Source organism: Macaca thibetana, chromosome 8 (assembly GCF_024542745.1).
Source record: "Macaca thibetana thibetana isolate TM-01 chromosome 8, ASM2454274v1, whole genome shotgun sequence".
Lineage (NCBI taxonomy): Eukaryota > Metazoa > Chordata > Mammalia > Primates > Cercopithecidae > Macaca > Macaca thibetana.
Genome location: NC_065585.1, coordinates 32,907,499 through 32,920,901, shown reverse-complemented (window position 1 = coordinate 32,920,901; position 13,403 = coordinate 32,907,499). Strand labels below are relative to the sequence as shown.

Sequence of the window (13,403 nt, the reverse complement as noted above, 5' to 3'; positions counted from 1 at the left end):
GAGTTGAGGGTCGTTCTTGTTGACAGAAGGCAAAAACTATTTGGGTAGGGTTTACATTTAAAAATCAAAGTTTGTTGAGATAATTAAAGATGTCATTAGAAATTGGATAGACTCAAAGGTAAAATCTTCAAGGTTTTAAACCAAAACCAAAAGTAGTCCAAAACTAAATAAATCATGTAGGATGTAGAAGTGACTGGAATATTATAGGAGCCATGACATGAATGCCTTGTAAACAAGGTATCCTAAGAACAATGTAATGTCTTAAAAGACTGTAAAAGGATGTGATTTGGGCAAACATTGCTCTGGTTGTGAAATAAAGAAAACTTTGGAAAGGAGCAAGTACAGATATGGCTAGAGAAGTTAAGAGATACTGCAGTAGTCCCAGTAGAGATAATGCTGAGTTAGAGTATGGTAGTAGTGACAATAAATCAAAAAGGGGAAGAGATGTTAAAGCTATTGAAATTGTGGTGATTCAGAAGGATAGGAAAATATCAAAGGAATTTACTAGATCTCTTGTGTAACTATAGGATGGTAATATCACTGAGGTAGGGAATACCAAAGGGAAACTATAGGGAGAAAAGAAATTGATGAGTTTAGTTTTGCATGTATTGAGTATTGAAATGCCACTGAAGAATTCCAGTAGAGATATCAAGCAAACAACTGAATATGTAAGAGTGAAGCTAAAATAAGATAAATAAGCTAGAAATATTAATTTGTAAGTAATCTACATAAGGACTGCTATTGAAGCCATTGGCTTGAATGACATCACCTAAAAGTGAATACAAGATGAAAACAAGAGATGGCTGAGCACTGCATCTTTAGAAAATCACAAGTAGAAAACAATCAGTTTATAAAGGAAATAGAGAATGGATACCCAGAATTAGGAGGAAGTAAAACATTTACTCATTCAACAAATATTTATTGAATGCTTTTCACATGTAAGGTACTGATTTGTGTTAAAATTACAGTTGTAAAAACTTTGAGTAAAGTCTTTTATGAGATTATATTCTAGTTGAAGAGGGGTAGATAGGAGGACAGGAGAGTGGAAGCAGATAATGACAAGCAAACAAACCAAAGAATAAGGTCTTCTCCTACTACAGGGATTTCAATCATTTAAAAAAAAAAAAAAAGAAAAGAAAAAGAAAAATAGAAAGAATAATAGCAGAGGAATGTTCTGGTAAAGAGAATGAAAACACTTCAAATAAAAGAAAGTAATCGTCATTTACGACAGCTGCATTAGATAAAAAATTAGAAGGCTTTACAAATAGGATTATTTGGATATAAGGAAATGGATTTTGTTGATGACCTTACCAAAAACACTGGAAACACTTCCTTTACTCCTTCTTCTGGCAATATAACCCTTTTCTAAATGGAAATTGTCCTGACCGAGCAGCAATAGGGTGGACACTTCACCCACATCTGGTCCAAATATTAGTACCATAGAATCCAGGCTGAGTAATGGATTTGGTGATGGGCTTCATTCAAAATTGTGGCAAACAGAATCCCAGATAGTGCTTTCCTGACCAAACTTTGGGAAGGACTCTTTCTACTAGGGTTACTCTGGCAGAGTAACCTAGGCATTATGGTAGCAATTTTCCCTACTCTAATGAAGAGTGTACCCACATAATTTATGTTCACCTGGTATCTCTATGACCTTATTTGGAACGAAGGCCTTTGCAAATGTAATTAACTAGAGATCTTGGGATAAAATAATCCTGAATTTAGGATGGGCCCTAAATACAAGAACTGGTATCCTTATAAGAAGAGGAGAGGCCACACAAAGATACACAGAAAAGAAGGCCATGTTGAAATGGGGTAGAAATTGGAGTAAGGTGAGGAGTCAATGAAAACCCAGGATTGTCAGAAGCTATAAGAAAATCGGAAGAGGCAAGGAATGGTTTCTGCTTAGAGCTCACAGAGGGCACAAGGCCCTGCTGACACCTTAATTTTGGACTTCTGGACTTTAGAATTGCAAAAGAATAAATTCCTATCGTGTTAAGCTAGCCAGCTTATGGTACTTTGTTATGAAAGCCCTAGAAAAATAATATACCTACCTTGAAGAGAAAACTTGAAGATAGAATAAAGGCAAGAAGTAACATTTGCATGGGAAAAAAGCTTTGAATAGATTCATAAAATTTATATATCTCTGGATCCAGAAGTGCTTACATTACTCCTAGACTTGGAGTTAATCAACAAATTTCCCTTGTTCCTATGCTAATTTGAGTTGAGTTTTTGTCTAGAGCCAAGGAAGGCAATAGTACAATCTCTTGTGTTAAAAAGATTCTATAGAGAAAACTTACCTTCACAAACAGGAACTTTTCCAGTCCAGGTGTTATCGGATCTACACACTCTATGTTCTGTTCCACCTGCTAGGAAGAAGCCAGGCTGACAGGTATAAATCAGTGTATATCCATGAGATGGAAGGTCCATCCCTACTACATTTGCATGAGCAGGAGTTTCTGGCTGTTTACAGCTGTGGGCTATATTTAAAAAAGACAACAATGTAAATTTTCTATAGATATGTTAAGAAAATTTTGAGACAGGAGTCACAATACATTTTAGACATACTTCAATATCTTTATATACATATATCTTTGAATAATTATTCTAATAAATCACAAAAATGTTTCAATGCAAATATACTTATTGATTTCATACTTTAGCATTTCCTAATCCACCATTTGTGGAATACTAGTAGATGTTAAATAAAATGAGAAAAAAAACACATTGTCAATAACTAAACTCACAAATGTATGCTTTACCATTTTAGATAGTCACACATTCTAGAGAGTCACAACAAACTTCAGCATTTCAAAGGATCTATGAAGGTAAGATACCTTTTAATGTTTGTCAAGCTCAGGTTTTCTATATGAGTTCAGAAAATATTATTTTATGAATTTTAAATTTATTATATTTATTTTAAATTAAAAATCTATTTTCTATGGTTAAATAAAACCACAGCTAATTATATTGCTTGGGTATTAATACTTCCTAATAAAAGTACATTTTAATAATTGTTTTACATATGGAATTTTCAGGACATATTTGGATCCGTACACTAGAAGTATCATTTTATTCACCTAATTATCTCCTTTTCTCCATGTTTCCTTCCACTCCTTATTCTCTACCTTGATTACACCGTATCTTCTCCTTATTTCATCGGTCTTATGTCTTCTAAAGACCATTACTTTCTCAGTCAGAGATAAATGCTACAAGAAACTTTTCCCCTAAAACAGATAGCATTTTTAAATAAATTCCTATTGTGTTAAGCTAGCCAGCATAACTTCATTATGAAAGTACCATAAAGAAGAGATCTATAAAAGTGATCTCTGAAAAAAGTGTTCTGTGGATAAATTTTAGAAACCAATACTTTTCATTTGTTTCTTAATGGCAGTCCATAACGGTATAAATAATAGCTGACATTTTTTTACTCCATGGGCTAAACATTGTGTTAAATGACTTTTTGTTTTTGTTTTTGTTGTTTTTGAGATGGAGTTTCACTCTGCTGCCCAGGCTGGAGTACAGTGTCACAATCTCAGTTCAATGCAGCCTCCACCTCCTGGGTTCAAACGATTCTCCTGCCTCAGACTCCCGAGTAGCTGGGACTACAGGCACCTGCCACCACACTCAGCTAATTTTTTGTGTTTTTAATAGAGATGGGGGTTCACTATGCTGACCCAGCTGGTCTCGAACTCCTGACCTCAAGTGATCTGCCCACCTCGGCCTCCCAAAGTGCTGGGATTATAGGCCTGAGACACCGTGCCTGGCCTAAATGGTTTATATTTACTATAATTCAGTTAGTGAAATGTAATCCTCCTGCAGTAAGTATTGATTAGGAAAACTACAGTCTGTCTCTACTGCCTTCTTAAGCCCTATGTTGTGGACATGTTAGAAACTTTGAGATGCTTTGCAGTAACAGACGCTGTTTAACTTTATTTAAACTATCATATCCCAACTGGAGGACATCAAAGAACCATGGTTTACTATGAAACTCCTAGTTAGAGCCCACACAGCTGTTTTAAGGTACACGTTCTGAGGAATTCTCTTTTAAGGAATTTTCCACATTTAAATATAAGCCAACAAGGCACATAACATGGAATCTCTGTGGAGTGTTCTCCTGCTTTAAAGTAAGCCGCTGGTCCCTAGGTGCCCCCACAATCATTTGGATGGTTCTGAACAGGGATAGAGTAAATTCACTGGGCTTGTGTAGGCTTCAGCAAATCCTAAAAGCTAGACACCATCCTAATAAATGTTTCCACCCCAGCTTACTTTTTTTCCATTTTTCACCAAGAAACACAATTCAAAAGATAAGGGAGTAGATTTTTTAAAAAGACATCTGGAGAGAAAGAAAAGCCAAATAGCTGACCAGCTGGAATTCATTTCTAATTGTATGTCAGCAAAAGTTATTTAGTGACCCTGGGCTTTGTTCTTATTTAATCTGTATAGGAAGTGCTCTCCACTTAGGATCAGAGAACATATAAAGGAAATTCGAAAATTGTTTTCAAATTTGTGGCCAAGTGCCCATGAATATTTCCTTTCATATATGTTTTAGTTTCCCCAGATTCTCAGATAATATTTTCACAAGGGATTTTTGAAAATTAGAAACTGTGGCCGGGCGCGGTGGCTCAAACCTGTAATCCCAGCACTTTGGGAGGCCGAGACGGGCGGATCACGAGGTCAGGAGATCGAGACCATCCTGGCTGACACGGTGAAACCCCGTCTCTACTAAAAAATACAAAAAACTAGCCAGGCGAGGTGGCCGGCGCCTGTAGCCCCAGCTCCTCAGGAGGCTGAGGCAGCAGAATGGCGTGAACCCGGGAGGCGGAGCTTGCAGTGAGCTGAGATCCGGCCACCCACCCCAGCCTGCGACAGAGCCAGAGCGAGACTCCGCCTCAAAAAAAAAAAGAAAAAAAAAAGAAAATTAGAAGCTGTTAGATTGGCATCTTGGGTATTTTAGATTACTTCAGACTGATAGGTGCAGATCTATAAACTAAAACCTAAACTAATCATCACCTAAAATTACCAGTTGGCTAAATATAGAAATAAACATAAGGTCTTTACAAAAAGAACAAAATTGTGCCTTGTGCTTTCTGACTTACTTAGAGAGTGCTTCCCAATGGCCATGGGTTTATGATACAGTAATAAAATTACATACATAAAATATGATTTTTAATCTAAAAGTCAATTTGATACACCTATAGATGTAAATTTATTTGTATACTTGGGAGAAAACAATGCATATAAATTCTTACCCATGATAGCATTATTTCTTATCCATAATACTTACGTATGCATTCAGGCTGAATTCCACTCCATGTAAGATCAGGGAGGCAGGTGCGTGTTGTAGAGCCTTGGAGAAGGTGTCCTTTTTTGCAATGGAACTGTACAACACTTCCTACCTATAGCAGATAAAAGAGAGAAAAAAAAATGTTCAACTACAACTTCAAATATGGCAACAAATACGGCTTGAGTGAGAAAATGCTATCAAGTGAAATTCTGTATGGTGGAGTTGGAAGAAAAAAAGAATTGAAATCTGATTTAAAATAAAATGGGAAAAATTCAAAGCTAAAAAAATAAAATCCTGACTTTGTTTACATATCATCATCAAATAGTTGGGTCCTTAGTACATATACAGATACCAAGTTTTTTTGCCATCAGAATTTGAAGAAAATATTTAAGACACCAAAAAATCCAACAAGCTACACATGAATACAAGATAGAGAGATGATTAAAGATAAATAAATGAAGCTTGATAAAAATAGATATGAAAATAAATATAGCTAACCACATAAGAAACAAACAAATATTGAAGTGAAAAATGCAATATGAGATTAGAGACAAAGGTGGTTACTGAAGGTGGTGGTGACAGCAGAAATATACAATGGAATATATACTGTTTGCACTAGCTTTTAAGGGTATAGAAATTAGGAGAATATCTAGGATAATGGCTTTCAAAGTGTAGTCTCTAGGCCGGTAATATCAACATCTCCTAGAAATTTGTTAAAAATGTCAATTCTGAGGCCCCCAGACACACAGAATCAGAAACTCTTAGGGTAGAAAAACCAGAAATCTGTTTTAACAAGCCCATTGGGTGGTGGTAATAAACACTAAAGTTTGAAAATGCCTTATAGAAAAGCAGAAAAGATAATAACATGATGAAAAATGTATGTTGGTTAAAATATATATCATTTGCTTTAGGGGAAAAGATAGTATATTAGATTGATTGGCATTTATTGTTTACAAAGTGAGCAGGGCAGGTAGAGGTTTGGGTAAGTGGGAAGCAGGGGTATATAGTAAATAAGAAAACAAATCACCACAGTAATGTACATGTAGTTTTAATTCTGGATCTCACTTTACTTGAATAAGTCATATCTCCTATCTCCTCTTTGAGGCCTAATGTCTCATTTATAAATAACAATGATAATATTATTTGTATTGAAATCTGTTTCAAGGATTAAATTAAATAGAATATATACTCCACTCCACCCTAGGATGACACTCAAGTTTTAAATAAATTACAGGCATGATGACTCGATTGGAGAGATAAGTAAGAATTAGTTTCTGAAGGGTCTCAAATAGCAGGCTACGGTATTTAGAAGAATTAATAGTAGTAATTCTAATTATGAGGCTGGCACTGCCATTTTACATTGGAGTGGATAAAAACTGTACAAACTTGTGGCAGTAAGCCTAGGAAAAAAAGTCATTTCCTCAAAATAATTACAAGAAAAAAATCAACATGATTTATTGAATGATTAACAGTGGAGGATGAGATAAGGGATATTTAGGGTCTGCCACTTTGGACTTCTCCAGCAATTGTAGTCTGAGAAGGCTCAATCACAGTTTTAGGACTTATCACTCAGATCCTGTTTTCTGCCTTCCCCTTAATTCCTACTGCCACTTGATAGGACAGTAAGAAGCTAAGCTTAAGATGATATAATTTGATACTAAGATTCCATTTGAAACTTCAGACTCTGAATTCCACCATTTTTCATATTGTTATTATTGCCCAGAACTATACTAGGCCAGAAATATTAAATTCCAAAATTCTTTCTCTGGCAACAACCTTTTTTCTTCATGTTAGCTCATGCTGTGTCTTCCATGGACCCTCACCTTCACCTCTAGAAGATCTCTTATCCCCGGATGCCCCGTTTTCTCTAGGCTGTTACACTGATTGACTCCAAGAAGCACCATTTGCATTTTATTCCGTATAACCAGAGTCCCCTGACTTGTGCTCCAGAGCATGCCATTCACATTCTTTCTGAAGTTGTGCAAAATGGTGGTACAGGTTTTCATTTTTCAGTGTGGACTAGATTATGTAATATACAGTTTGCAGTTCTAATTTTCAGTCAAACCAGTTCTACAAAACCCATCATCTCTATCAATCCAGTAATTCTTCTTAAGGTTAGATCCCAGTTAATAGTGTCACTTGTCACTAATAAATTTTCCCTTCATTCACTTCACCCCACAACTGGAAATTTTACCTTCCAAATCCTTTTCAAAGTATCATCTTCCTTTTTTCCCCACTTTACATCCAGTTTTTCTCCACAATATCTTTTCCATAGGCTTTGGCTCTCACTTTAGCAGACATCACAGTCACCAAAAGGACTTTATGAAAACACCAATAGCTGAGTGCCCCCCACCAGAGTTTCATACTCAGTGGATCTGGGGTAGGTCCATGAATCTATATTTCCAACAAGTTCCCAGGTGAAACTGCTGCTGTCAGTTAGGCGCTACACTTTGAGAGCTACAGCCATAGACAATTAGAATAATCTTCTAACTTGTCTCCATTTCTCAATTCATGACCCACTATATTTGTTTTCTACACTGAAGTCAGAGTGATCTATGCAACACGAAAGTTTGACCTTATTATTCACCCATTAGGATAAAGTTACATTGTGCTAACATTACAAAGGCCTCCATAAACTGGCCACTGACCATCTCTCTAGCATCATCATTCATAGCTTACTTTACTCAAATTCTGTTCAATTAACATTGAACTTCTGTATCCTGAAATGTATGCCTATTTTCATGCTGTTCCTACTGCGTGGAATGCCTCTCCCAACTTTCCTCTCCTAGCTCTTACACTAAAAGAATTAGCTCAGCCACCATCTGTAGAAAGCCTTCTCTGCAGCAAGAAATTAGAAAAACCATCTCTTTTGTGTGCTTCCTTAATGCTTTTCATTGTTATCGGTGTTATTGCCTAGCCTAAGAAATCATTTATTCCAGCTGACCAACATATCAAAATGTTAGCCTTTCTAGGCCAGAGACTGTGTGTACTCATCCTTGTGCACCTTGAGCTTACAAATGTGACTTGAAAATGTTGGAGCAATGGAAGGAATGGGGACTAAATAATATAAAACTACTTGATTATTTAACTTTAGAATATTTAACATCTATTGGTTCTTAAAGTGCAATGATATCACCTCTATACTTTAGATAAGGTTAAATCATTCTGTTTGTTTGTTCTTTGAAGGGTATATTCGGTTTATTTCATTAAACCTTTATATTGGTCAGGTGTAAGAAATATGTTGGACTATATACATTTTGTTTTTACTTGTAAGACATTTTTCCTCAATGCTGTAAGCTTTTTGAAGTCATTATAACAACTGCTTTAAATATTAACCAAATGTTATAGAATTAAAATAAAATCTGTTTTAAGATTTTTCTGTGTATCACCAACACATCTAATTAAGATTTTTGTCAAATTCACAAATACTTATACCTAATATCTAACAAAGATTTATACAGATTTAATAATTGATTAAATTGTTTATCCAGAATTTGTTATAGTCAAATCAACAAAATTTTCTCTAAATATCAGTGCATTAATAAATATTTTTTTCAGTGATGAACCCACTTAATAGTGTATTTTACATAGTTCTCTATCCTTTTCCAATTTGATATATCCTTCTGACTGAACGACTTCCAACATGCATAGTATAATTTGCTATTTGTAGAAAAATAGATAACAAAATTCTAAAAATTTATATTATCAAATTCAAAAAAATTCTTGGAAAAATAACTTATGTACAATTTTTCACCATTATTTACTAATAAAAAGTGTTATTTACATATACAACATTTTAAAAATTAATATTGAAAGTTTTTATAACAAGAATTTAAAAAAATCTGTATCAAGTTTTAATTGCAACCAATGTTTAAATAAAAATCACTTTAAATTGATTTAAAGTACCATGCTGTGTATAAATGCATTATAGACTTTTAAGACATGTCTAATTAGTAAATATCACTTATGTTATTTAACACCTTATTCTCCTATTTTAAATGTTATATCTTAGTCCCTAAATCATAAAATTTATATAACAAATAATAGGATTAATAGACATTTTGTATACATTTGGAACATTCTCAATAAGCTCTATTTTTCCCTTCCATGAGATTTCATGGCAAATGACACTTGGCATGCTAGAATTTTTATCAATGCATTTATTTGAATCTGACTTCTTATATCACATGTTTGTTTAACTGGAGTATCCAGCATGGTTCTTAGGAACTTTCAAAATTTATATATAATTAAGGTCTCAAAAACGTATATGCTTCCTCTGCAATATATACATTTTAAAAAAATAAATTTATGTTTTTCATTATGTATTTATACAAAACATTTTACTCAAGAAAAATTGAGGTAGCTTTTAATAAAAGATATTTGTAAATTAAAATAAATAAAATTGTCACAGAAAGGCAACATCATAAAAATGAAGGTATAACAGATGCACTTAAGATGCAAGTAATTTTTGCTGACTGAGCATCAACTTTGGTTCTGGGCTTCCTGATTTAAGAAAAGTTTAATTATTATTCTTTATATTCAAAACAAGAAGATTTTAATTGAAAATAATTTTTTTACTTTCAGAATTAATGTCACTGTGTTTATCATTTAAGGTAATAAAACACTATGAAACATATATTTACCTCATTCAATATACTGGGATACTAATTTCAATTACAAACTTAAATTAGTATATATACCATATATAATCACTACGGTTAGCTTGGTAGGGTTAAATATTTTATGGTTAAATATCTTGAGGCTAAATATCTAAAGAACCAGATTAAAAACATTTCATATTTATAATAACTTTACATAACAAGCCTTAAATCCAAATAATGTAGTTTCCATTGCCCAGAGCACAGTTTAACGAGCGGTACAGCAGTGTGCATGTGTGCTTGTCATTTACTTCATAATAAACCCTGATGTTGCATCAATTATTTTGACAGCTATTCTCTTCACCACCAATCTGTTTTTAGCCAAAATTATTCCAATTTACAATATTTTAATAAAAAGACAAATTATGTTGAATACTTTTTTCAATGATAGAGTTTTCATCATTTCTAGCAATGAGTGATATATTTTTGTATGTTAATAATTATTGATGTCCCAAAATCTACTATATAAATCTATATAGAAAAAGAGAGTGAACAAATGAATGCATTAAAGATAAAATTAAGAAAATGATCTAAGTGCCTCTGTAGTTCATAACTTTCTCTTGCTCTTCCCCAAAATGGTCTTCCTAACAGCTGTGATTTTGCATCATAACTCACTACTGGTCATCTAATCCAACCAACATGAATACAAAAGTTGGGACATTCTGATTCTCCTTGGAAATTTGTAATTGAGATTGAGATGATCACTTTCTGTAGGTGGCTGAGATGTAAATAGAAATGATTCACTCTTGGCCATATGGCCAATCTGCAGAGAGAAACTATGAGGTGGATAAACAGAAAGTAGTATAAAAACTGAGTACTTGCAGCCAGTGCCTACATTCTGGGCTTGATGAGTCTCACCTGGATTCTTTCTTTGGGAGCCTGGACATACCTGCACAGTAATGCCTTTAGGCTTTAAGTAGCTCCAAATAGCTTTTTTTTGTCACTTGTAAGCAATCGTTTTTCTCAATGGCTCGAGATACCTTTTGCATATAAAACCATATTCATTTGGAATTCACCAATAAATTAGTACTAATTAGAATTATATAACTATTTATTGTGTTAGATCTATACAGATTAAGTTAACAAATTCAGTATGTATGTGTATATATATACATTCATATCTGCCATATGCATGTAAAAAAGCCAATCTCCCTAATGTAAGACACAAAATATATTTAATTTTAATAGAGTTATATAATTGTATATAATTAGACTTTACCATATTTGAAATCTAGTCTATTCATATTTATTCATGTAGAATATAATGATTTAATACCTGTTTATTAGCCCAAATAACATAAATTCAGGGTTAGGTTAACTTTGTTACAGCATTTTTCAATGATTATAATACAATCCTTAGAATGCAGAGTTAGTGATTCTCTTCATTTTGTTGGATGACTGTTTTAAACTCCATGTTAATCATTCTCATCTCCATTATCTCAAATAATATTTACTAAAAAAAAAAACTTTAGAAATTCTTTAGAAAATCAGCCTGATTTAGTACACAGACACTAACATCACAATTTTGTATTCTGTTAGAATATGTCACCAACTTGCTCTGCGAACAAAGCAAGTCACATTCTGTTTCAGTTTCTTTGTACATATGATGAGGACTAGTGCTGTGCAGCTAGTTGCCCATTTTTCAGGATTTGGACCAACTGATAAAAACTTTTATGGAGATATTAATCTAAAGTTCTCTAAAAACACCAATATAATGGAGACAGACTCATTTTTACACTTTTGTATTATCCGAACAGGACTGAAGGAAATCAGAAGAATTGGAAATGCTATAAAATCAATGTTCATACTGTGCCTGAACTGTAGATAAATGGAAACTATTTTTAGCAACAAAATATGGCCCTTCAGATGAGCCCTTCCTTTAGAAATGGATGGTCTTCAGGTTCACACTGAATTTCACACAGAATAGCACAATTTACAAAACCCGGCAACACAGGGCAATTGGGTAATGTGTGAATTGGCTATTTCTGTTTGGAATCAGTATGCACTTTGGCTCCCCTTGGATCCTTTGTAACTGAAAAGTTGCTGAATCTCTACCTAAAATCGAAACTGGAAAAAGAGAGAATAAGAAAGTCAGCCACATATGACTGGGCATGCTAAAGAATTCTAATATAACAATTCAGCTATGTGTTGTATAGTAAAGGGTTATGGTTATTTTTCAGTAATTTCCCACCATTTTAAACACTGACACCAATGTCATATACACAATTAATGCTTTATTGAATAACCCACATTTTTATATATTTTCTGTTTATCTCAGAAGTCTCTCCTTTAAACTCTTCAATCTTTACTTTTCTTCACTGTCCCCATATCTTCCTGTAGAGTTTACTCATTTACTCCCTCACCCTTACTGTTTCATATATAACTCTCTAATGCTTACGGATTTTTCCTATGCTAACTGCTATTTTTCTCTTTTTGTTTTAATTTATCTTTATGTTCCAGTTAAGCTATTTTTTTAAAACTTTTTTTTCTAATTTACTTCTACTCTTGTGTTGTCTGTTACCTTTCTTATGTGTTTATAAATGCAGATAGAACATGACTTTTTGTTATGTCAACAAGATTATATACATATAAACCAAAGATGCATTTTGACCTAGTATGATGCTAAATGGACATAGCTAAAGCACCCACTTGAAATCCGAATGTATTGTTCTGCGATCCATGCCGAGGCACACCTGGGTTTTCACAAGAGGTACGAGTGGGCTCTAAAATGAAGATTAATAAGATATTAGTCCTTTAAAATTTACAATAGATATATTTCTCTCATAGAAAACAATTTTAAATAATCTGGGGTTTGGTGCAAATTATCTAGGAAATAATAAATAATGTAAATGTAATAACATCTTTCCATGGACAGAAGTCTGTTAATCTTGAAGCAAGAAATTCAGGTAGACTTCATTTGATATTGATTATGAAATTCTTGAACTTTGAACTCTTCTAATATAAAAGCACCTGACATTTAACTAGCTCTGTGGATGCAAGATTAAAGAAAGATAAAGGATATGAAAGCAGTATACATGCATGTAACATTTGTCCAAAGACCTTGCTAAACTATGATTTGGGGTAGGGGAATATTTCTCTGAAGAAGTAACAGTTTTTTCCCAGAAACAGGACTTGATAGTTTGGATTTTATTGACACCCATTGGATATTCAGGCATAAGAATGGTAGATAGATGAGTCGGTTTATTTGAATGACAGATTATTTAGTTAGTTTACCAGATATGGCATTAATTTTAGGATTACAGAAATGTAGTTACAATCATTTTGAAATCAATATATCTTTTAGATATTTTTGGAACAAATCTAATTTCATACGAAGATTCTTTATTAACTATAAAGATCTACGTAAAATGTCAGTAGTTAATAATGTCATTACCTGAAAGTATTTTTATTTTTCATTTTACTGATATATGACAAAATTATTTCAAGTGTTTCTTCTG

At 33.4% G+C, this 13,403-nt stretch overlaps 1 protein-coding gene across 5 annotated transcripts in view; it reads right to left on the bottom strand.

Moving 5' to 3' along the window:
- The window catches only part of CSMD3 (CUB and Sushi multiple domains 3), a 1,234,985-nt gene that overhangs the window by 19,789 nt on the left and 1,201,793 nt on the right, over positions 1 to 13,403 (bottom strand). For all 5 annotated transcript variants that reach the window (XM_050802135.1, XM_050802136.1, XM_050802137.1 and 2 more), the window contains 3 exons: positions 12,595 to 12,668; positions 5,288 to 5,399; positions 2,301 to 2,480 (listed from right to left, as the gene is read on the bottom strand). In XM_050802135.1, the coding sequence (XP_050658092.1) occupies positions 2,301 to 2,480; positions 5,288 to 5,399; positions 12,595 to 12,668 (366 nt within the window). The remainder of the gene's footprint in view (positions 1 to 2,300; positions 2,481 to 5,287; positions 5,400 to 12,594; positions 12,669 to 13,403) is intronic.